Here is a 26,815-nt window from a genome sequence, read left to right as displayed (position 1 = left end):
GAGGTTTTGTTGGATGAATCAGAAAGCCTCAACAGACTTGATTCATGGTCTGAAAATGCCTGTTTTTTATTTGTGGTCAAGCACTGTAGGAAATCATTAGCAAGTCTCTCATGATTAGGGGCAGGAAGTGGGTGACATACAGTATTTTTAACCATTTTGAACATTTTTAGACCTCAGTAGGTACAGTAGGGTTAACAGTGTACTATAGGCTTTCATGAAATATGGTGTACAATTCAGAGGCAGGCAACAAGAGTCTCAAGAGAGCCTTGAGTCAGCACGATTCCAAATGGTTCCTCATTTCCCCAGAATTATACTGAAGAGATTAAGCTTTGATTTACTGCACCCATCTGAGTGAAATTCATTTTGAATTGTATTCAGTGGCGTATGCTTCCTTCTACTTGGACATACTCCAAACTCAGACTAAATCCAGATTTCATCATGGTAAAATGTTTATCCAAAATCAATTTAATGTACTAGTTTAATGTAGGTATTGGACCGAAAACACTTCAGTTCCAAGGGTTTTTGCAGACCTGACTGACAGCTACTGTATGTTGAATCCCAAAAATGTGCGCAAAGTATTTAAGATTAATTTGGCACTTTTGTTGAAAGCACACTTTATTTTAGAAATTGAAAACTATATTATAGCTTTAGATTTCCTGAAGGAAAGTTCCATTTAGCTTTTTGTAAAAAAGGATGGTTTATATACACAAAGTTTGCTATGGAAGTTATGTTGGAAGGATGCTGAGAAAATGTCCCTTGCTGAAGTTTTCCATGATTTTCACATTAAACCATTAATACAATACTGATTATTCATTAACATGGTCTCATTTTATATTTTTTTTTCTGAAAACTCAGAAAATAGAGTTTATGTTGGTATCTTATTGTTAAAGATCACAGGTAACATGACTACTTTAGTACATTTATGCAATGGGTATTAACCTTTTCATCTTTTGCTTTGTAAGGATTCAGCATTGTCTGCTCCTCAGGTACAAATAAGGAAGCATAACTGTACCTAAGCAGGCATTTTTTAAAACATGTTAAATAAAATGAGAGTCTATTTCATGATCTTAGAAAGATATAAGATGACTAGTAAAATAATGTGAAATTCAATAGTACCATTGGCACACTAACTCAACTAACTCTTGCAGGTCATGTGACTAACACTCTTTACAGACCTTTTGATTAGCATCTTATTTGGTCTTTATTATAACAGTATGTCTCAGATATTTGATTTATTATATTAACTGCAAGAGATTGAAGGATTGAGTGCTTTGCCAAGGCTACAGGCTGTGACCCATATGTCCTCATGAGGAAATTCGAAAGTACTACCTCAGTTTAAATGAAAAGGGCATTTAATTCACATTGCAAAGAAAATTAAATGGAAAAAAACTGACTTTCAGACTGATGCTCAAACCTACATATGTGTGTAGTAAAGAGGTCACCAGAAGATTGGAGCTAGACAATGATGTGTGGTCTCTGACCTTATATGAGAAAGCGTATCCACCATTACAGAGAGATCAAAGTCCCTGAGGAGAGCTGAATCCTGGATCTCTTCTGGACATCTGGAAAGCAGATTGTGACCAATAGACTTCAGTTTTCCTAAAGGCTTGGGGGTATGCAGAGGCCGAATAGGAGAAAGAGACTTGATTTACATTCACCAAACACTGAGCAATAAGCATCCAGCTGATTGCATTTCAGGAAAGAGTTTTTCCTTTCATTTGTATTAGAAAATGGACTTGAATGTGGTTCTGACTTTAAAATTGAATGTTCTGATGTTACAGTAACTACATCAAAACCAGCCACCTATATTTCTTTTGCAGTTGGTAGTATTATAACCATTACTCATGAAAATTGACTCAGAGCTCAGATTCAAGATGCATAATAATTGACATATCTGGTGTTTTTGACCTCACAGTAGCATATCAAATGGCAACTCTTGCAATTAGAAAGAGTCTTATTGGACAATATACAGTATTAGTTTCTTTAGAAAAAAACACAAGAATGGCCTAGAAGGAGGACAGGTCATTTGACTTATTATAGAATAATTTGTAGCCATGGTTCTGGAAGGACGTGATGCAGTGAATTTTTACATGTGTTCGTAAGTAGTCATTGGATTTCTAGAAAACTAGAAAATAATTAATCTGAAAAAAATGCAACTGCAGGATTTTATAACATATACTTTAGTTGCTGCAAAGTCAATTAGTTAGGTAGACAATGCTAGTTATAAGCATACTGTATGTGACTGTCGTGGTTCCAAGTGGGCTTGTGGCCTCGCCACTCCACCCTGCCAGTTTATCCTGCAACACCTGGGTGCGAACCTAGGTCTCCGGCGTAACGCAACAGGGAACCAGCTGAGTGAGCTAAAGGATACCTCCCCCTGCCCAGGTGGCTGAGGTCCCTGCTACGCGCAGGGAGGGCGATGTTGTGGGACAAACTGGCGGGGTGGAGCGGCGAGGGTACGAGCCCGTGCGGAACAGTGACGGTCACACTTTCACAAATGATACTGTATTTTTTGTTCAGTGTCAGTGGAGCTATGCATATTATGTATGCACAGATGATGTGGACCTGAAATCCTTGAAAAACAATGAGAGTTCTCTTTATTTTTGCAAGTCCAGTGTGATGTCCTTTTTTCACGTTGCTTTCTGACTGTGGTATTGTGCTGAAGGTGCAAATAACAAAGGCAAACTCCCGAGACACCACAAACTAAATTTCAAGAAGTCCTTGTTACATTACCAAAAGTACTGTATGTAATAAAATCTACATTAATGAAAAAGTTTGTCCCAGTCATTGTTTTAAATGTGTTTTGAAAATGGAAGTACCAGACATGGTACTGTATCTACAGCAGGCTGTTTTCTGTTCTTTAAAGTGTTGTTGATAATTAACATCTTCATACATGCTAAATGTATATATTTAAAACAATGGAATTTATACAAATGTGAGCTTTTTCATTACTCTTCTCTGCATACAGAAAATAGAATGGACATATGCATTCTGTATGTACACAGATTTAAAAAATCATAACAGTTTACTTATTGAGTAGTGTGTTTATCTATAGCTTTGTATACATATGCTTACTTCCTTTGGAAAGCTGCTTGGAAAATCTGAGCTACCTTTCTGGTAAAATAACAGATCCACCATATGCAAGTTGGTTAAGACTGAGGTATGATATCTACTGAAAATGTATTTGTGCTATAGAAAAGCCTGTGATATTATTAGCTTTCATGGTGATTTTGATGTGGTTATAGTAAATGTTTTAAATAGGACCAGAAAAAAAGCATCTATAAATCTTTTTAAAGAACTTTGTAGTTAAAGGATTTTTACCAGCATATTATAAATTGGTTAAAAAAACATACAGTATCTTGTTTTATTCAGGGAAAGTAATTAAGAGACCTACTTTTTAATGCAGTAACTAGAAAGTGCAACAGATTTAAGTTGTAAAAGTCTAGGTTTAAGGATACAAGATAATTGCCCTCCATACTAAAAATATTCAGACAGGGTGGCGTAGTGAATTAAAGAGCGTTTCTGGAGACACGGCTAGTTAATATTGAAGACTGTGGGGGTTGTTGGTGTGTGCCTGTATATGTGCATGGGTGCATTGATCTCTAGAGAAGGAAAGGTAAAAAAATAATTTTATTGAAATGGGTATAGTCTTAGATTCACAGGTCTCTGTATTGGTGCTATTCATAGCTATAAATAAACCCTTTGTTACTGAAGTGTTAAAGACACATTGATCAATGACATTTTTCATAAATACTGCATATTTCTACTACTTTGCCAAAATGTCTAGAAAAAGTAAAAGACAGAAATTATGTTCTCAGAAACTAAACCTGGTCCAAACTCTAGCTAGTAAGTTTTGAAAATATTGGAGTTGTGTAAGGTGTTTTTAGACACCCAGCAAATAGGGCATTACAGTAATGTCCGACTGAAACACAAGAAAAACAATTGCTGTATCCAAAGTGACTTCAATTCAAGACACTCACTCCAATGTCAGGTTTGGTAGCTACTGAAGTAAATCTGAGTATTATCCACATAAAGATGGAAATTTCCACCATGACATCTGAACATCCGACCATATGGAAGAATGTATATTCTAAACAGAAGAGATTCCAGAATGGAGCCCTGGGGAACAACAGAGACCAAACTAGTTGCAAAGCTGAATCCACCTCTGTTTTCTCTGAAAGAAAAAAAGCAGCTGAGGGCAGTACCAGGGATGTCAAGTCTCCAACCAAGCAAAACAGGTATTGTGGCTCACAGAATCAGAAGCAGTATTGTGTTTCATGATGTAGGCTGTGACTTTAAAATACTCTTTGGATTATTCAACAATTACATTTATGGGAAGAATTAGTGGATATAACCCTATCAAAGAATGCAGTGATTCACTGTGTCTTCCAGATCTGGTGGTTGAGGACTTTTAAGAAGTGATTTTCCCATTTTTCTACACAGAACCAGATTATACTTTTCATTCAACCTTAAGCATTCAAAGAGTTTCACTGAAATGTTTAATAACAATAGGTCCTAAAAACAATTCAAAGAATGTATATGCTGTTGGACAAAAAGAAAAGACTGAGAATTTATTGTGATTAATCCCATGTGCAACATGACATCAATTACATAATAGATTATTTTTTTTAATCAAGAATCGAAATCAAGAATCTTACACAGGGGTGACAGTGGACAACCAAGTACTTTTTTATTGTGCCTTTCAGACTAATGGATAAATGAAGAAATTGAAAAAAACAATAAATGTTAATCTACGCAAGGATTACATATCAGGTAGTATTCATTATGTGCTCATTGTGAGTGACATTTTATCATCAGTTAAAATGGAGCCATCCTAGAAACACATGATCAATCTGATTGCTTTTTAATCAATACATTTTTTCAATCCCTACAGTAACAGAGTAAATTGAGTGGTTATCTCCTTCAGAGCTCCACTTGAATAATTTCAAAAATAAAAATATTAGAACCATATGAGTTCCAGAAAGGATGATCTGGTTTGCCATTGAACAGGATACACCCTTAGATTGCATGATAAACTGCGGGTTGTGAAAAACCCTGTGTGTGATTATCAGTCACTGGACTCAGCTCAGCTTTGGTAGTGATGTATACAGGGACAATATTGCAATATTATCTGCTTTACCCTGCTGAAAACATTTTAGACATTTTTGTAAACAGTTTTTACTCACTGTAAATGCAACACAAACCATTCTGATTCTCCATTTGAAGAGTGATCATTGGCTTGGCTGTAGGAACTCCATACTCATTAGTAGATTCAATTGCTGAGATAGCAGAACTGTCAACTAATGACTTCACTGTAAGAGCTGCTTCTCTGAGAAAGCTGTGACTTGACCAATTTATCAACTGATCCTTGTGAGCAAAAAAATACTCATGGAAAGGGGTGGGGGGGTTGATTATAATAATCAAAATAATAAGTATGACACACAACACCTCCCATGTGGGTAGTGTTTGGCCAGAGGACGTGTTCACAGAGAAGAAAAAAAATACATGATAGCAAGTCAGCACTCAGAGCAAACAATAGGCCAGTTTTATTGAAGTTTTGTATGCAGCTGCCCACACAAGCACTCACTGGGTTTATTCATTAAAAACAACACATTTTGTATAATATCTCACACACACCTTGCAATTATTTCTAGACTCCTGACTCCGCACCACTCCTAGTGCTCACAACACCCTTACGGTAGGATTTGAGCTGTACCATTATGGATACTATAGGTGTAAAACATAAAACTCACAAGACAAACAACAAATAGCACAGTTGTCCGGACTACCTGGACACACAGATACATGAAACTCTTTCCAAAACACAGAACAGATTCATTAGATCTTCTATACCTGGTTGCCATTTTTAGTAATAACATTAGGCTCTGATATCCTCCCCTCTCAGCTTTCCGACAATGGTATGATCCTCTAGCTTAGCTTTCAGGCATATACTGTACAGTAACCAGTCTCCTAGCTATTTGCAACCTTTTGACCTTTCTGAGGACCCTTCCAAACACATAGGCACTGGCTTCTCTACTCGTGCAGTGCCGTAAAGAGGTAAGCTGGTGGCAGTCTACACTATGCCTCGTTTCTTTCGTGCAGTTTCTATAAAAATAGTGTTATCTACCTTTTGTTCCCCTCCTTTCCACAACCCGCAGGCTGAGAAATGAACAGGGTAAAGTAGTGAGAACTGACGGACTCTGGTGTTTTAGAAAAACAAGCTCCATTAACTTCTGCCACCCCTGTCCTAGCATGTTCCATTTGCCATGGTGACAGACTGCTCTGTCACAGAGTACATACTGTATACAGTACAAATGGAAAAATACTTTTCCTCTAAAAAACACAGATATAACACATAAAGAAGATTTCATAGCTGAATGTTTTCTTTTTCTGCTTTTCAGTGAGAAATTAACCTTGTTCATGACTCTGGTTGCAAATAGAGTCATGCATACAAATTACCTGGAGTACAAATTATATATCATGAAATGTTTTTAAAGTGGTTAATTTACATTGAAAAAATGTATACTTCTTGGGCAGCCAAATTAATTTAATAGAATTGAATAACAAAACATACTGTATGGTTTACAATTCATAGTTGTAGTATAGAACTACATATAATTACGACATACCTCAGGATCTAGGGCCCATTGTTTCCCAGTTCTTAGTGGAAACAACATTTAATAATGACATTTTTTCCATTAATGTGTAATGTATACCAGGCTGGTGTAAAAATTCCTGAGATCGTTTTCCTGCAGTTACTGTAAATGCAAATCTATAGAGAAGTGTTTGGGAAGGGTTAGTTTGCTTATATGCTGTAAATATAATTGAAAAGCAAGTCACATGAAGACTGTTAACTACAGTTGAAGCTCTGTAATGCTAATTTACATTAAATATTTACTTACATGTAGATTGAATTAACCTTTGCACACAAAAGAAAAAAAAACATTCTACTTACTGTCTCTGTCCTTTTATCTTCTAGATTAACTAAAATCATAAAACATTTTAAATTTTTAGATAAGATCACTTTATTGGATATCTACAATTTCTTCTATTAAGAATTTGTCTTTTCACATACTCCAACTTGCTCTCCATGAGACACACAGACAGGGAGAGAAGCTTGGGGTCAGAGCACAGGGTCAGCCATTTATACAGCACCCCTAGAGCAGTTGGGGTTAAGGGCCTTGCTCAGGGGCCCAACAGAGTAGGATTCCTCTGCTGGCCATGGGATACAAACCAGCAGTCTTCCAGCCACAGGCACAGATCCTTAGCCACAGAGCCACAACACTACACCATCTTAGAAACAGTCACAGAAATTCCTCCTGATTAAAAAAAGATGGTCTTTATTTGATTAGTCTTATGGGTGTGGGTTTACATGCATATGTCTGTTTAAACAGATACCTCATTTGTGACACAGCACCAGACTGTGTCAGTTTAAGGAAATCCCTTTGGTCAGATATCATCAGTGAAATGTATTTGATTACAAAACTGAACTAGTGTGAGTTCAACACGGAAAACCTAAATGATTTTGTGAGGTCAATCAGAGCAAAATATTTAGAATGGATAGAACATAAATGCCCTGTATTCTTTATAGTTAAAGATTTCATGCTGTTTTACTTCATTCCATCTCATGTACATTACCTCTGACTTCACAGATTTTCAAGCTACCTTTTAAGGTAAGGGAATTACCAATGACATGATGTCAAAGTCCATTGAAATGAATATGTACAGAGGGTAATCCTTGCCATGGTACTATGAAACTTTTAAGAATAAGATATTATGCCTAAATGGATGGAATTATTTCCGCAACTCAACATGCGAACAGGTGCTCTGTTACACAAATAGTAGAGGGTCTTCCTGAAGGTAGCCAGCAATGCAACTTTTTTTCCACATTCTCAGTCAAAGTGTACATTTACATTGTGTGTATGTTGTCACTACCTTGCACTGCTCTATCAATTACTACTAATGGGCGACATCTCACCTAATTACAGGAGCTTTTATGCTCATAACACTTATTAAAAACTCTAGGAAACACACAATCTAACTTTGCATCTACAAAGGAACTCAGTATTGTAAAGTTGTATCTGGTGTAATGGATTACCAAAAATATTTTCAGGTTAATTTCAGTGGTAAGAATATCTTATTGTATTAAAAATAAACAAATTGGAGAGAAACACATTAGAGTTTATTAACTGTGTTATATTGGGAATTACATTTACTTAAACTATTGTTTATAAAATGGTGTAAGATTTAGGGAGAAATGACTATCATTTTGAAAAAGTGTATATTTATTACATTATTGTTTGAATAGTAGTTATACAGTAGTTAGACATGTATTTCAAATAAGGTAATATTCCCAATTCAGATTTGTACAACTTGTACAACTGGATGAACAGAAATATTTTTCAATTCAAGCATTTTTAGTGTTTCTGCTGGTGTTAAGAGTTAATATCCTCCCAGAGCTAACACTGTTGTTTTCAATAAGCTAAGAGCTGTTTACATTTCATTAAGCTCCTGAAAGTTTTTGCCAAATATACAGTACACTACATCAAAAACTGACAAATCATAGGACTCAGATTTTTTGCACACTATTTGGTTTTTAGATAAAGTTTAAGAGTATACTGTATACATATGCACACCAATATATATTCCAGAGAGTATTCTGGCATTTCTCATGAAAGGGATATTAGGGCAAAAAGTTGAATTTTAATTTGAATAGAAAACATGCATTTTTCACATGAGTTATAGGCTGGGAAAACATTAATCAGTTCTGTCCCTAAGTGAAGTGTTTCATTGATACAGTCCCTCCCAAAGACCAAAAGTAAAAAAAAAAGAAAAGGATTCTGCAAACTAAATTTATTTTAAGTCTCAGGCAGGTTACAGGGACAATTGTTCATAGTCCTTCCAGGTTTAGAAATGAGAGCAGAAAATGTCTGCTTTTTTGTAAAGTCGGCTTTGAAGAACAGCCACCATGATTGATACTGGGTTATTGCATGTTAAGATGTGCAGTTAAGTTATTTCATTAAGTGACTGACCAGGAAAACCTGCTTCCTTTGTCAAAAGCAGAACATGTACAGTATATGAAAGGATGCCAGTCGAGATTTTCGTGACATTTGTGTGTATTTTAAAAGTTTTTAAAATACTTTAGGCATTTCAATTTGTTGGGCGTTTTACTTACTTCTTGAAGCACATTGAAGAGGTCCTCAAGGATTTCTGAGTCATGCTCAAGGAATCTTTGCTAAGTCAAATGTTTGAGCTATAGAGCTATTAAGTGGAATAAAAGTAAAATTACAAGGTCCAACTGTTTTTTGTAAAAGGGAAGAGGTTAACAAATAAGATGTCTCAAGAAATTGCTCAAGCATTCACCATAAACAAATACAGATGCTTTTCAGTTATAAGCATACATCTGTTTCACTATCTACACGTCTCTAAGAACTGTAATTTATTACATTCCTTGTGACACTAACAGTGTAGCAGTGGCATTGATACATGTAAAGGTCTGCTTAAAGTTAGGACTCTGGTCAGCAGGGTTACCATGAGATTGTTTGAGACTATGTTACTGTAACTAAGGGAGAACAAACTAATGATGAAGACAGAGTTCAGACCATTAGATTTTCCCAAATGGTTTGCTCTTAAAAGGCAGTTTTGCTCAAAATTGTTTGTTCCCTGAGTGGTTTCTTTGAGCTCTGTTTTGCAAGATTTTCAGTGAGGACTGTGTGCTTTAGCTAAAGCACAGAATGTATCCCAAGAGTTCTTGGGTTTGGATTTAGAAAGCACAAGGCTAGATGGTTTCACGGAATCCAGAGGGTATGAGATTAATTTAATGCAATGTTTTCTGCCAAGGATCATGTTTAAAAGACTACTGGATCACAGGCAAGGTTTCTGTAGGGAAAAAAGCATTTTTATGGTGCAAAACTAAAAATAACATTCATGCTGGTAATATGCTGTTATTTGATTTCTTTCAGAAAATTAGTATTATACATCACTGCTCTCCTCCACTTATTAGTTACTTGCTTATTACAGCTACGCTTTAGTCACCACACTTATACAAATTTATGTAATGATATTTTCAAATATTATGTTACTGTTGGTTACAAATCTTGTTCTATTTACAAAATTGATGTTATGTCCTCAATTCCATTTAGAAAAACATGGCGGTAAAGGGCACTTCATGTGATAAAGTGATACTTTGTTGGAAGAAAGGTTTTGTTAATCTTCTGGTCACCTTTGCTGATTCAAAGCATGTAAGCATGAAACACATTTCAAGATATGAATCTGGAAGTGTTTTTCAATCCATCATGGAAAACAAAAAACTCTTTGCATGAATGGACTAGGTATGGCACAAATATGGCACAAATCTGCAATTTAAATGGTTTGGATTAATTTACAGTTTATTGTTGAGGTTTGAGTGAGTAATTGAATGCATATGGATTAAACCTATGCTTAGAGGCCAAAGCATACTGTAGGTCCTGTAGAAGAAATAGGATGACAAGGACTTAACTGTCATTAGCTCTTACCTTTGATATTTTAAGAAAACCACCGGCGGATGCAGGTCTAAATGAAAACATCTATATTTTTTCATTAACACATAGGAAATAAGAGGGGAATTAGAAATAGCATCTGCAAGCTTTTTAAGATATCCTTTCCTGTACTTAAAAATGTGATCATGTTCCCAACAATAAAATTTTCTTCCCAAAAATGGCCATGGAAGATGACATACCCTGTATTCAGAATGTTATGATTTTCAACAGTCTGAAATTACTTAATAAACTGTACATACAGTACAACATACCTCACAGAGAATGTTAAGCCTTTCAAAGAGTCTCCACAGATGTGAAATGTATATTCTGATTAAACTAATTCATGAAATGCAAACTTTAGCAACTATTTAGTCAACAACCTTTCATTACTAACAGTGATGAACTTAAATGCTTGGGTATTGTGTGTTCTTACTGGTTTCTTTTACCATTGTGCAGAATTGTGAAAGTGATGGATGGACTATACTGTAGCTTTTTTGGCATAATTTTAATTATTCAAGACAAGTACTGAGATGCACTTGTTGAAATCTTTTTAACTTCTTAACAGATTTCATGAACACAAAAGAATAAATGCTTTTTAAAAAATTATGCAATGTGGTTATAAACATTATAACTAAATAAATTATTAGGTCTTTATTTTCTGTTTTGATCAATTGCAGGGAAACTGGACACCATGTACTAAATGACTATTTAATCAATTTTGTTAGAGCAACTTCCTAATCAACGGAAAATCAAGTCAGTAGTATTATGATATTATTTAGTAGAAGATTTTGCCTTTTTAATAAAACATGACTTCAACTAAAGAAATTATGTTTTTGAGAATAACCATTTGTTTGTTTGGCAGTTTTGAATTCAGAGTTTTACCACTATTTACAAAAACCTTAGACACTTATATGTGTGTAGACGGTATACACTGACTCTACACGTTAGTGTAAAAGGAGATGCAAACTGCCTGTTTTAGACTTGCAAGTTATGTTTAAAGATAGAGCAAAATATTAGCTTCCAAAACTGTTCTTATTCTCTGTGTAATTAAAAAAAAATCAAGAAAGCATTTAAAGCATGATTTCAAAAGGCCCTGTGGTAGGAACATTGGCACCCTTAATAATTCTGTGTGAATGGCATTAGATTTCACACTGATTGCATTCACATTATGTCTTGGCAAACACTTTATTAAACAGAAACATTTGGAACTAATGCATAATGTAAGACATGCAAAATGCTCTTATTACACATTACTCTTTCTGGTGTTATTAATATTGTAAGATGTACAGAACTTAAGTGTAAATGTAAGAAGCAATTATCCAATTAATTTGAGAATGTTTTTACAACTTTACCAAGGTACTCCTACAAGAATTCCATAATCACGTTGATTGTGTATTCTATATGAGTCAGTTATGTATTCAATTTATCACTTAGTCTTGATGCCTCAAAATTATTTGAGCAGGGTTTGATTCTGGACTGGTGTTCCTTTTTCATCCAAAGTTGACAATTTTGCTCAAATGCATTTTATTAGTGTTAGTTTCTTCTCATCTTCCAAAGACATGTTGACTAGATTAACTAGTCTCTAATTTGTCCTGGAGAGCCCCAATCCACTGGACATAAATCAGCTGTTTATTAAAGATTAGAAACACTTGTGAATTGTTAATCATTTAAGCAGGAAACTTGCTCAGTTAAGACAGCTGGGGTTCTTGATTCTGTCTCTTGTCCTACAAAAACAAACTGAGAATTCCAAGAATCTCTTCAGTTGACAGGGATTTCCTAATATTTTGGCCAATGAGTGCATGATCTTCATGTGATCTCTATTGTAATTAAATATTAAACATTCAAATATACATTTTGACATTTTATTATGTGTTTGGAACAGTGCCCATTCTGACCAAAGCATGCCACTTTCTGAAGCAAATTGTTTTTTAAATGATTTTCTCATGTTAACACAGAGGTACAGTATATTAAAGGTCCAAAACATTGTGGTTATTGATGCTGCCAGGTCACTTGTATATGGACTGTGATTAACTAGGCCATTAAAATTTACTTGTTTTCCATAAATAATTATTTTTTCTATTACATCATACTTGTGCCAATGACTTCTAATCATCATTTTCACAAGGAAAGCATTTTTGTGGAGAATTGGCATACAATTTCTGTGTAATGTTAATTGTGTTCTTTGTTCATGCAGGACTGAAACAGACATTATTTTATACAGGAAGTGGATCAGTATTCCGTTATGTTTTTTCTTTAAAACCTGGCGCAAAAAGGAGACAGATTCCTGAGTGTTAGCAGCTTCTATTTTTAAATTTCAGGAAAACCTCTTTACTAAACCAGCATTCAGTGTGTTGCTACATACAGTATCATGGCCCCTTGATATTACTGTCTCCCTTCTCTCACTGCACCACATTGCTAATGTCATAACAGTGTTCTAGGTATTTATGAATCATACACAGAATCCATAAAATGATTTTACCTGGGTGTTGCTAAAAACCTAGACATACAGTAATACTGTATGTAGCAAAGACAAAAATAATCACAGTTTTAAAAAAAATCCAGATTAAAACTATAAACTATATATACACTATTAACTACAGTGTACCTTGGTCTATGCTCAAAAGCCCCAATAATCTTCTAGCAAAAGTACCATGATAACCCCATAGTTATTAACGATGGACTATGGTAGAATATGATTGCCAGCCATAGTAGGCTCAATACTTAAAGTGCTTAACATAAATATCTTATATTTACAACACTTTTTCTAATAGGAATGCAATACAAATATAATTTAGAGAATTATCAATCAGTTTATGTAGTTTACAATCTGTTCTGTTAAGTCATTGTTCAGTTTGAAATAAGATGTGATTAATAGCCCTCAAATAATAAAAAAACAATGTTAACACAGAATTTGTGAATAACACTGTGAGTCTATAGTATACCAAATCCTTATTGTACTGCTTTGACTGGCATATTCTATTACTACTATTGATGCATGGTACTTGGGCATGGGCATGTTATTGTTCTAAATGTTTTATCCCTTTCAAAAGCTTCTATGGCATTACTGTATATTATCTCTGAAAATAACTATAAAATAGAATACCAATGCCTTTTCCCCCTGGCTATATGCATCTTAACTCTTAGGACACCACATATTAGCCTAGATCTTCAGTGATGGGCCACTCTGCACATACTGTAACCATACAGTTCTATGAAGTGTACTACCAATTGAATTGACAATTACCAATGAAATACCAATTGAAATGAACAACACAAAACATACATCTCAGCAGTCTTCAGCATTCTAAATCTTGTTGTGGTTTGTGTCTCCTCCAAACAGATCCAGTTTTGGGCTTTTCATATCAGTATCATGGTACCATGAAAAATGTGTTCTCTCATATTATGAAGAACAACTACTGATTTCACATAACTTGTGTTGTCTCTCCAGCAACATCTGGTAGCGGCCTATAAATTGTAACTGATATTTTTATGGGGCTGAACTCTGTACATTTTTGGGAGCTAGTGGTATTCATTTATTCCTACTGTATGTTTCTTTCTTACAACACTTTGAATGCTGATGTGTTCCATGGAAACATGGAAACAGTGATAGTTTGGATAAACTCCTATCTTTCTCCACACTTAACTTCAAAAACATCATTGTCTGAAAATGTTTATAGGAAGATTTAATCATGCTCGTGTTACCACAAAACAGGCATACAGTCAAGCCATGTGATGTTTCACTGATTCACTCTACTGCTCCATACCATTTTTAAAACAAACTCTTGATATTTTGTTATGGACAGTTTTGTCTTCTTTTTTCCTTCTACTTTTCTGTGATCTTTCACTGTTCATGAATACTTTCACCAATTTTCTTAAAACAAAGTAAGAATTAAACCAATTTTGGACTGTACTGTACTTTTTCAGTGTACACCAGGTAGTTTTTGAAGCACCAGGTAGTTTGTGTCTTTGCAATGCACATCAACATAATAAATATCAAAGTGATATTGTTGATGAGACCAGAGATGGAATCAATATCTTATTCACATTCATTGGACTAGATTGTGCATTCTGCCTGAAAGAAAACTCCTAGTTTGATTGAATCCTGCTCTTAAATGGCATTGGACACAAGAACTACAGAGACCATTGTTGTAATGGTCAAAAATAAGAGTAACAAGTGTGAAGAATGAATGGAAGAATGAATTCACAAAACTTCAATGGCGGGTCATGTTAAGGAGAATTGTGAGATGGGAGAATGGTGTTAGCATTTCTAGCCATTCCTGGAGACCAGCTGTTGTATAGAGGGCTGGCACAGACTGACACTATGCTCTTTCACCACATAGGTGGCTCCAATTCAGACAGCAATTGTTGGTTCAGCTGGGACCATATTGTGAAGGACTTTGGGTTCCTTAGCTGTGATGAAAAGCACTAGATGTTTGTAATTTGTTTTGTTACTAGGTGATAAAAGGGTTGTTGAGAGGCCAAGAATGGAGCACAATAAAAGATCCTTCTGACTGTGTGTCCTCAAGAATGTTTTCATTATTCAATACTGAACTTGTTAGTTTTTCATTGCAGAAAGAACTGAAGACTCACTACTTTTGTGCATTCTTTGTTACTCTAGATGTGTTATGAACACACAGTAGTTTACTTAATCATGCATACTGTAAGTAGGAAATAAATCCACTGATTCATGCTATTGCCAAACACCAGCAGGGACAGTGATAATGCCATGTCATACATGTAGAGTATCTGATTTAAACATTAAAAAAAGTTGCATGCTGAAATTACAATTAAAATCTGGTAACTGTAATGTTTTATGATATTGAATTTACAGACCTGGTTCCATTGTTTAATAAGTGTATATTGTAGTACCACGTGAAGCGCTTTAGCCATGCGAATGCAAGGCGGGATGAGAACAGCTCCTGGAGGCAGGACTAGGGGGCTGTATATAGTGGGATGGAGGCTGGGAGACAGCCTCTTCCCTTCATGTGTGGGTGTTAGTGTAGGTGCTGTAACCCCTGTCCCTGTGTGTGTACCTTTCCCCGATTCTGGTTATTAAATGTATTGTTCAACCCCATTCCCTGAGTCCCATGCCTGTTCAATTTCATACCGAAGACCGTGGTCGTTACCTTGGTGTCAGCAGCAGGATCGAGTGGAGCGGTCAGAGGCCCGGAGCAGATAGAGGTCCATGGCCAAGATGGAGAGGCTAGTAGGAGGAGCCCATAGAGCAGCCTGCCTTGCATGTGCAGGCTGTAGGGACGGTTCGGGGTCAGCGGGACGCTGGACTGTTCAGGCGGGGGCAATGTAGCACCACACAGGACGCTTTAGCCATGCGCACGCAAAGCGGGCTGAGAACACCGCCTGGGGGCGTGACTAGAGGACTGTATATAGTGGGATAGAAGCTGGGAGACAGCCTCTTCTGTGTGTGTGTGTGTGCAGCGCTGTAACCCCTGTCCCTGTGTGTGTACCTTTCCCCTGTTCAAGTTATTAAATGTATTGCTCAACCCCATTCCCTGAGTCCCATGCCTGCTCCATTCTGTACTGAAGCCCGTGGTCGTTACAATATAATGCAACAGAAAAGTGAGATACGAATTAGACTTCATTATTCACTGATTGTTATTATTGTGTACTCTCAGCACCATTTCAGTTCACTCAGATTAACACAGCCCAGACACAAGCTTCAATAGTGCAACTTTACGAAGTTCTTGAGACTGTCGAATCATCTTAATACAGTAAATCATTCACAGCAGCAAAGGTACAGAGAACATGAAAGCAAAGGAGGTGATTAAAACAAATTATATTTAATCTGTTTTAGTTGGTACTGGTAAACTGTTTAAAGCAAAAGCAAGCAATTTTACTAAAAGCTGGGCAAACAACCACTGTGATTAATGTTCTTCAACACAACGGGCCTGAATCACTAGTGGAGAACGCTTACCTGTGTGACTCTGCTACAAATCCAGCTGCCTATTCAACAAAGCTATCTGAAAACCTGTTTATAGATACCATAACAACAAGATTTAGCAATGTAACATGTACTGCACTTTACATCTACATCTGGTACAGTATGTACAGTATTATAAATCACCAAAGATACCGTAAAAAACTAAGACCTATGATTTAGAAATGTCCCCACAGAAAGCTTTAGGTTATTTTCGTAAAGGAAGTGATAAACAATATTGGAATGCAGTAATGGTGAAAAGCAAGTGAACGAAGGACCTGAATTTAGCTTTAGGGCATCTCTGTTGTAAATAAATTTATCCTTGGAGATGTCGGAAGTTCAACACCTGTTCTACCCAGTGAGATCCAGTTGTCACTGTTGTCACAAGTGTCGCGTATCTAGAATGTTACTGCTCAAATAGTTGTATTTGCTTCTTTTAATATATATTAACAGAACTTTAAAACATTGAAAAAATATTTCGTAAATTGTCTAATGTCCTTTGAAAGAATACATACAGGCTATACCGAGTTTTAATACAGGGGATACCGTTAGTCCAATACGAAGAAAAATGTGCATGACTTAAAACTTGAATTACGTTGTACGATTCATAACAGCTTCATGTACAGCTGATTTTAATGCTTCATTTAAATGTACTACACATAAAAAAATCGCATTTTAGTACAGAGCACAAGAGCTCAAGCGACTAGTAACTTATTTCACTTTGTTTCAATATAAAGCAACTCACTGTACTACTTATATTGCTGTTATACACTAATCTAATTATACAGTGTAAAATGTATTATAAATATTATTGAAGTGGAACCGTATTTAAGGTATTTACATATTTTAATAGTGGTATTTTTATTCTTGTAATTTTACTTCCAGAAGTCCAGTTCTTTCGATGTCTGATTTTAAATTTGGTTTTCCCGCTGCAACGCCTTTTTCAGGAAAGAACGCGTCTGGTTGGAGAAAATGATCACAAAAAATCTGTCCGTTTCCAATACAAAAACTAAAACCTCCTGTCTTGGGGGACAGAAAGGAAGAAGAGAAAACGTTAACCAAACTTTTTCTGTTTTACATCCAATGAAGAAGCCGGGTTTCCATGTCCAGAGCTGTGATTTGCTGTTCTTTCTTTCTCTCGTCCTGAATGACAGTCTTCGGCAAACTTTTTTCCCCCTTATTTCCAAGATCCTTCAGAGCCGAGTCAGAAAGGGGGCATCACTTCTGATCTTAGACTCAGAATCGAAAAGAACAGAAGAACGGAGAGGGGAGAGAGAGGCAGGGTTGCCCCCATCAATGTACTAACCCTTGGTGGAAGCCAGACTGCAAACTTATGGCTGTGTGAAAAGTAACAGTTTTTTTCTCTGGGATCTTGGCTACGATTACTCTCCTGATCAGAAGTTATCACAAGTATTTTTTTATTTAATCAAATCGATCCACATTTTAGTGGACATCATTGGTGATCATGGATACCCATATAAGATGGAAAATAAAACCTCGGATAAGGAGGGACATGCACCTTACTTTAGCAATAGTTCTACTTTTTGTTACTTCGCAAGCCAGTTCAGGTAAGTGGCAAAATGGTACAGCTCCATTCTCTCCCTTTGCAGAATTGATTGCTCTGTGAGTTGTTTAAACTTCAGTTATTGTATTGTGTACAAAACAAGTTCCGTGTGCAGTTCGCGAATATCCTTGTCATTTTTTCCCCTAAGACGAGAATCTACGTTGTCGCTTAAAAAACAACAAAATGTTTATATTTTTGGAATGCATTCCAAATTCGTTTTAGTTCCCTGAGCTGATATGAGCCGGGGGCCCTTTCTGTGCTTTAAGGAGCGTATCACAATGCTTTGTGTTTAATTTGAGTTCATTTAATCTTCATTATTAGATGCAGTGGCGATACCAGTATTAAAATTTCAGTAAGGCTTTGCAAAATGTGAAGAAATTGCAATTTCATCTTGCTTTTGCAGAAAAAAAACCTTACAGGAATACTTGCTTGAACTTTTGTTTCTTAAGATCAAAGGAATGTTGCTGCCCGCTAGCTACCCACTAGGTTTTTTTTTAAAAAGAAACCTGTAAATCTGCGCCACCTATTGTACATTCGTTTTGGGTGTACAATCCCAGTCAAAACCCAAGAAAACGACCTACAGTACTGCAGAAACATACTGTACAGGATATTTGTTCTCATATTTAAAAGAATAATCCTTAAAACACAGAATGTAGTCTTTTTATTCTTCTTGCACTGATTTATAAGTGGACCTCTACTTCTAGCACTCCTTTAAATTAGATGCTTGTTCGTTAAATATTTGGCAAAAGCTTTTTTTTACAAGTTTTTGTGAAGTTTTACTAAAAACTGATTTGTCAATCCACAAGTTAATTGCTAATCCACAGGTTTTTTATTAAGTTCAGAAAGAAGATCCCAATGACTATTATATACAGTATGAGAAATATAAGAAATACATAACAAAACTCAAAAACAAAATGATGTTTGTGCAACCAACAATTTTTAAAAAACAGTTGTCAGTCTGGGATTGTTATATTAGTAAACCGGTGAAAAATCTTTGTCCTTTTGTACATGGAAACTCTGGTACCTACAGTAGGTTATGGTAACGAAACTGAAATGCCGATAGATCGAAACATCTGGCAGTTTCTGCTTTCTCCACAAAAAATGCAGAAACTATCAACCTTTAAATACAGCTCTTAAGGGATCACCCTGAACTGGATCAGAATCAAGACAGGAAATAATCCAGACCGCCATGTGGTGCTGACACACCTGGCTTCCATAAAAAAAAGATCGCATATATTAAAGACGGACGTGAGTTTTTATTAAAGTCTGTCGGGAAACTTAAAATCCGTGATTAAGGGCGCCTGTAAAATAAAAAGATTTTTTTAACGCGCGATTATCCACTTTACTGTAAATTTCAGAAAAAAAAACTAAAGTGGCTGTTTAAAGTAGGTAAATAGGTGGAAGCGTCATGTCAGGTACCTGTTACAATGTTAGTTTACCTAAAGTACCCCATCAGTGTTAAAGGACTGTTATTCCAATCTTTCTGTGCAACGTGGTGTCAGACTTTCAAGAGCTTACTAACAGACTTACGGGGAGCATAAGGGTGGAGTTGCTAGCTTGTCTGTCGAGACTATTGCTCAGAAAGTAATACACTCTGAACCTGTTTGAAAAAAGTATATTGTTCATAAAGCAGATTTAACGTTTTTTTGCTTTTTAATGATCTTTTCATTTTTGCAGCAAGTATCTAAGTAATCTTGCTAGGATGTTGTAAAAATATTTTTATGTAGAAGAATTTGCATTCCAGAATATGAATGATGGAAAAACACAAGAATTAAAAGAAATTAAAAAAGGTTCTATGGATAAACCCATTGTCTACTTCTTGGCATCAGAACAGTTTTGTGGTTTTCTGCCTGGCAGAAATTAGAATTCAATAGAAACTACTCCTCATAAAAGTCATATTTCCTAACAAATTAAGAGAAATCACCATGTGTATTGCTCATACCCCAGGTTTGATTATTTTCTCAATTATTTCAAAGTTTCTTATTGCACATGGACAGTAAGTCTAAACCTAGTAGATACTGTAGGAGGACAGTGTCTTAACCTGATGTAGTCACCTTTGATCTAATTGAAAAAATGAATATACTGTATAGCTCCTGGACATTTGCTTAACTGCAAGTGCAAACACCTTAATTTGGTTCTAATTGGACACTTGCTGGCTTGAGGAGGAAGGAGGGAGTTCTTTTCACCACAGAACTCACTGTTGGAAGGCTGTTTGCATTGGCGTCCTGCATGGTGATGTCACTGTGTGCCTTCTTTGCCCAATGATGTCACAGCATTTAGCTCCAGTGCAAGCTGAGTGCTCCAGCATTTCAAGCGATAAGCAGACATTTTTAAAAAGCTTTGCCTTAGAGGTGTTCAACCTTTTTTCCCATTTATGATGTTAAAACACACACACACACTCACAAAAATAATACTGTCAGGCTTATGAGTTTTGGCTCCAGTTCATGTGCTATTTCAAACAGCTGGAATGGGATTTTATTTTATTGTTTTACTGGAAGTGAAACTTCTTGGATACCTGATTTTCTTTGCTTTTTGGAGGCTAGGCAGAAAGGAACTGGGTGCAACAAAGAAGACCATGTAGGTCATTATTGAACTGAACCCCAGATATAAGACACCTAATAGACTGTAATTAAGAAATATTAACCAAATATGGTGAGAATGCAGAGCAACAGAAACAGATACAAGAAAATCCTGATGTTCCAAAGCTCTCTCATTCATTTCTTCTTGTGTCATAGAAATAGCTTGTAATGGATTTAAAGGACTTTCCTGTCAGTTTCTGATCTTCAGTTCATGTGCTATTTTAAATGGCTGGAATGGAATTTGAAATCTATTAACTGCCTTTATGTCTATAGAGACTGTTTGAATATCTGGGGCTTTTAATTCCTCTAGATGTCCATAGTTTTGATTCATTTTAACCTATGAATAATAAGTATCTATAAGCAAACTAAAAGCATTTAATAATGCATGTTGCTTACCTAAATCATTTGTGAATGGTTTTAAAAATTGTGAGAGCATTAGAAGGAAATCAAGGAGAACTACATTCTCTTGACTTGAAAGATAAGATATAGCTTAATGAGTTGCATTTATGAGATATCTGTTGGTCTTTTTCCTACTTTCTTAGATATACAAGGGTTTTATCCCTTGTACAAATAGAGAAAAACATCAAAAATAAAGTCTTTGACAGCTAAGGTGAAATAAATTGGAAGCCTTGTCCAAAAAAGAAGTACCCAGTTTAGGATTCTCTGAAGCATCCTGCATTTGATATTAGGATATTTTATGCTTGTCTAACGTTGTTAAGATCAGTATATTCACTCTAGAATAGTTTGAACAACATGCTGAAATTCACAGTACTTAGAGGAATATCTCTGGTTTAATACTTTCTTGCTTACATGCTCTATAAACATATTTGAGTGACATTTGGGTACAGGACTGAAACACTGTTTTGTGTTAGTTTTCCTGAAACCTACTGAATAGTTTTATAATGAATGATGCATACAGTATAAATGTGATTTTCACCTTTGTTTCATGATGACATCCATTAAAAAGGACTTACTGTAGGTCTTCCTTACATGACCTTATTATGAAAGATTGGTCTAGTTCCAAAATGCATGTTCTTCACTGAACATGTTCAAGTTTTTCAAATAATTTTCTGTCATATATTAAAGTCATTTATGAAATTGAAACTTTTTTGACAGTCAGTTGCACCTTTAGGAGAGCCTATTCACAATAACAAAATGCTATTCAGTTATTGGAATCAAGTATGCAAGTATGCAAGTATGCATACTCGGTGCAAGTATGTTAGCAGCCTGTCTTTACATACTGTATACTTAAACATACAGTATTCATGTGCATAACTGATCCACTTTTTATTTTAACTTCAGATTATTTTAAAAAGAGACTCCTTAGGTCACACTGCTTGTGTCCATCAAGGATAACCTAAGGAACAAATAAAATTCAGAAGAACCATGAGCATTTCACTATTTAGGTAAAAGTTTCCAATGAATCACCAAGGTTTCATTTTTCTGCAGCATTGTCATCTTTCAATTATTAACAATTGAGCTACATAACACAACCATACAAGACATGGAAGCTATATCAAGTTCACCATTAGCAAAAAAGTATATTTAATAATCAGTGCAATTAAGCAACAGGATGCTTAGATGGACCAAAACCAGATGAACCTGCCTTGAGGTCTAGGTTTGGAAATAAATTATCTTAATTTTACAAAAATGTTACCCACTGTAATAGTATTTACTACAATGTTCCACCCCTGGTAGTTATTTTGAAATAAAACATTTAAGGCTCATTCTTTTCTCAGGGTGGCCTACAAAGTAGTTAAAAGGTAATGGTGGGCCTTAGCTTCTTATAGTTTAAAGTGCACATACACTGTATCTGTATGTTTGATGATCCATTATCATATTTCTCGGGCTTTTGTGCTACATTAAAAAAGTATACAGCTAATACAAGCTTTTGTTTTTTTTATGGACATGAAATGTTTTTAGGTTTTAATGACAAGTTAGGCTGTTATTAACCTCTTAAAAGCCAAATGCTGAAACACAAAGTCACAAAACCATAAAAGTAACAGCTTCAAGAACAATAAAACAAACAAAAAAGTGGCACTGGAAGCCATTAGGTGCAGGCCATTGATTTTTTTTTTAATTTCTCTGCCAAGTGTTCTGAAAATATGATGTGTAAACTCTGGGTTTTCATCTGTAAAAGACTATAAATGTCTTTCTTTTGAGGTCCAACCTTACTATTCTAAAATGAATGTCTGGTCTTTCATGGTTGGCATCCATGAAGGCAAGCCTTTCATTATACTGTATATGTGCAATAATTAAAGGGAGAAATGGATGCAAATGCCACGTTTCCAAATGAAGAACAAACTTTTGCTTTTTTTATCCTTCAGTAAAATGCGCCTTAATGATGGGGGATTTTTAAAATGGACACCTGCTTTTTTGGATCACCTTTCCCTCAGATGCTTAAAGCAAAACTATCCTACATTTAAATTTATTGTACATGTCTGTTTTTGCCTCTGGTTAGCATTTATTGTCTTAATAGCTTAATTTGTCTCTTGTGCCTCCACTCTATTCTGTTTTATAGCTTTACTCATTTGCTCATACCTATGCCTCAGGCTGACCTCCACTGAGAGCTGTCACTCAAAAATCCTTTGGTCCTTGTGATGCTATTAACAGAGTTGATGTGATAAACTGATAATATTTGTACATTTGTTGATATCAGATGAATAAAAATGTTAAATGCCTACTTTTATATTGCTAAAATAATGTATTTAGTTAAGAGGCATTGAAACCTGAGTTAAAAATGTAGGCAATTGTTAGTGTACTGCATATTATCAAACTGAATTTCTAAACTTGTCTGAAGCTCAAAAGAGTAGGGCTGTTGTGGCAATATTCGGGCCTATTGACTTAAGATGAAGACAAGCTTGGTTAAACAGCCTGGACTCTGCAGGCTTCTGCTGCTCTCCAATGGAGCTCTTTGAAGAGCAGAGGTTGTGAGCAAAAGGTGGGATTGTATCAGTGTTAGCTTGTTCACCACTGATGCAGATTTTGGGATTGCAATGGTCAGAACATTTCTAAATAAATGTTTCAAACAACAGATAGAAATAGTAGGAAACAGTGTGGGTGACACTGTAACAATGATGAGAATGTGAAATGAAAAGAGTCAGTTGAGGACAACTGGACATGCTCAACTAAAATTAGCTATCAGGGAAAGGGACAGTGGTAAAAAAATAACTCTGCCATATCCATCTTTTTAACTTCCGTGACATCATGTCTGAATTATATTAACCCTTCACTCTCTATTGACCACACAGTGCTCAGTTTTGAGCTTCACTCCTTAAGGGTGCTTCTGCTTCTTCTGCAGTCTCTCATACTGTACATGATCAATCCCCCTAAAAAGCAAAGCCAAGTAGAAGATGTATTTTATAAGTAAATCCAGATGTCCTTAAAATTTCATAAATGCCTTTTTTATTGTAGGTATTGTATATGCCCGTGTAAAACAATAGCATAATAACACATTTTTGGTCTAGGGGAAGAATGCTGCAGGATTTGAGATATACTGTACAGTAGGTTTTGGCACCAAATAATGAGTATACTGTGTTGTCACAATGAAAGCTGTTAATGTAGCTTTTATTAGTTATACCATATCTGACATAGAAATTATAGAATAACTTTCAGTGCTGTGTGATTAAAATTCTATGGTGAATACAACTGTAAGATCATTGCTAAATGGAAACGCATTCTTTCAAGAGTAATCAAGTAATATGTTTTATGTTCTACTGTACACAGTATGTAATGTAGGTTATGTTTGTCCAAATTAAGAAATCTGTCTTTTGTTTCTGCTGAGCTTCTTTTTTAGTTGTGTCATGGATATTCTTGCTGTGCAGAAACATAAGAACGTTTCCATTGTTTTTACAGTTAGCAGCTAAGTAATTTTATGTTCTTGCCTGTTTTAAAGCTATAATGTTTAATAGCTTTTAAGCATTTTCTTTTTCACAGTCTGTATTTATTAATTAAAAAGTGACTTTAAAATAGGTTAAGCAAACATGAAAAGGTTTTATAAAAATTAAGGTTTACAACCATCTTCTCCTTGTCAAGATATTTTATTAATTGATATTTTATTAACAAATGATTGTATATGAAATCTGTGTGCATAGGATCCAAAGCCACAGCCTGCATTGTGTCGTAAAGAGATGTTCTTCCATTTGAAAACTATAGACTACGATGAACACAAATTAAAATCTCTGTTAAATTAATGTTTTTTTCGACATACTGTATACCAAATGCTCATTTTGTTTCTAGCAAAATTCAAATCTAAAATAGAAAGACATTAAAACAGTTACTTAGACCTCCATTTTATTAGTGTTTCCAGATTCACAAAATTGCCAAAACCAAATCATAACACCTTGGTGGCTTACAGTGGCACTAGATATATCTACAGAAGGTGTCTGCAAACTTGGTTCTGGTGAGCACCAGTCTTCCAGGTTTTATAGATAAACTTATAGAGTCAGAGTCAGTGGAGATCTGGAATTCACATTAACTATTCTAATAATGCTATAGATTGATCCAAATACAGTAAGTCATAAAAGCTTAGATGGATTGAAAAATTAGAAAGCACTATGGTGTTTCAGGATCAAATTTGCAGATCCTTGAGCTATACTGATGGGATACTATTGCAGGCATGACTTTAAAAGGTCTTGGCCATGACGTGTTTAAAATAAGATTGAAACTATGATTATTTTACCGTAGCAGTGAAGAGAGACTACTGTACAGTGACATTGATGGATATTGAGATATACTATCTTAGCTATGTATAGTATTTAGTGGGAATAGAAGCAGCAAAAAAAATAAAATACAGTATCTAAGAGACTGGAGAATTACAGTAAATATATCATTTCATATCCTTACAGAATGTAAAAAGTAAATGAAAACAGAACTTCATTCTATTGATTAATAAAGATTAATAAAAAATATAGATTAAGATTAATGAAGGATGAAGGATAAAGATTAATGAAAACAAAGGTATCTCAATGAGTTCTAATAAAATGTGAATCAATCATATTGAATTGAGTAAAAATGAGCCCATACTGCATCTACTGTTTAAGTGACTGAATCACTTCATTATTTGCTGACCACACTAGTGGTGCCCCTGTACAGATGATTCATTTAAAGTGAATATCAATCTTTCAGACCCAAATTTTTCTACTTATCTTTCTTTTTTATTTCTTTAAATGAGATAAGCAGGGAGATTAAAATTCAAATATTGTTGTGATGGGAACTTTTTGTGCTTTTCCCAGGACAATAAAAATAGCATCTTTTAAGACTTCAGCATAATGCAGCTATGCATTTTGGCTACCATGATTCTGTATGTCTGAAGTATGAAAAGACTCCAACTGGACAAGGTTAAAGTTACAGTCATATAGAGTTGATGGGAATTTCGGTGCATTCAGTCTGGGTTGACTGGGAGATTGCTATCTTTTATGGAAGTTCAGATATAACTACAGGTTAGGTGAAGCATAAAAAAAGAAGAAAAGACTGAAGTCACCCCTTTAACACAACAGGGTTTTTTGAATTGGGCAGAACGTCAGTACTTTTCTTCCCAATAATCCAATAATGTTCAGGAAATTATTGGAGCGAATTAAATAGTTATATAAATCTCTAGAATACTAAATAGCTGAAATTCGTTTGCCATCTATTTTTATCACATATCCTAAGTGAAAATAAATGTTGTTATTTTACCAAAATTAAATTAAGATTTCTTGTATTGCCTCTGTAACATTCAACAGCATCATTTTATGGCACTTAAAAAGAATCCTTTGTAAGATTTATCATGAGCCTGCAAAAGGCTGAACATCCTTATCTAGACCACCAAACACGAGTAGACATGCCCCAGAGTCAAAACATACCTACACCACAGGTTTTTAGAGTGAAAAATCTAAATCGGTACTTTTGAAGTTCAAAAAGAATTTAGAGATTCACTTGGGTGCATCTGGCCGGGGAGCTTTTACTGCAAAAATCCAAATGAACCACTTAGCTGTTTAAAGCTAGAGGAACATGATATGTCTGCATAAAAAGAGCCCATCTCTTCTAAACAATTCTGAAACCTGGGATGCTTCTGTGAATCAGTAGTTAACCCTGAATTAAATTTCAGCTTTGACAAAGACCATACCGTGTATGCTAAATAATCAATTATTTTTTATTCTGTTGTCAGTAGGAGATTAGAAATGCTTTAAAAGGAAAGTTTCTGTCAGGGCTGTGTTGCAAATCCATTATCTTAAAAAGA

The 26,815-nt window shown here is 35.3% G+C and overlaps 1 protein-coding gene across 3 annotated transcripts in view; it reads left to right on the top strand.

Moving 5' to 3' along the window:
• The first annotated feature begins 17,494 nt into the window (after positions 1 to 17,494).
• Positions 17,495 to 26,815, top strand: part of col5a1 (procollagen, type V, alpha 1) — a 165,567-nt gene continuing 156,246 nt past the window's right edge. For all 3 annotated transcript variants that reach the window (XM_015366905.2, XM_015366903.2, XM_015366902.2), the window contains exon 1: positions 17,495 to 18,020. In XM_015366905.2, the coding sequence (XP_015222391.1) occupies positions 17,918 to 18,020 (103 nt within the window). In that variant the 5' untranslated portion in view covers positions 17,495 to 17,917. The remainder of the gene's footprint in view (positions 18,021 to 26,815) is intronic.

The sequence above is a fragment of the Lepisosteus oculatus genome, chromosome 24, assembly GCF_040954835.1.
Source record: "Lepisosteus oculatus isolate fLepOcu1 chromosome 24, fLepOcu1.hap2, whole genome shotgun sequence".
Taxonomy (NCBI): domain Eukaryota; kingdom Metazoa; phylum Chordata; class Actinopteri; order Semionotiformes; family Lepisosteidae; genus Lepisosteus; species Lepisosteus oculatus.
Note: the sequence above shows the minus strand (reverse complement) of the source record. Positions and strands in the feature narration are given on the sequence as shown.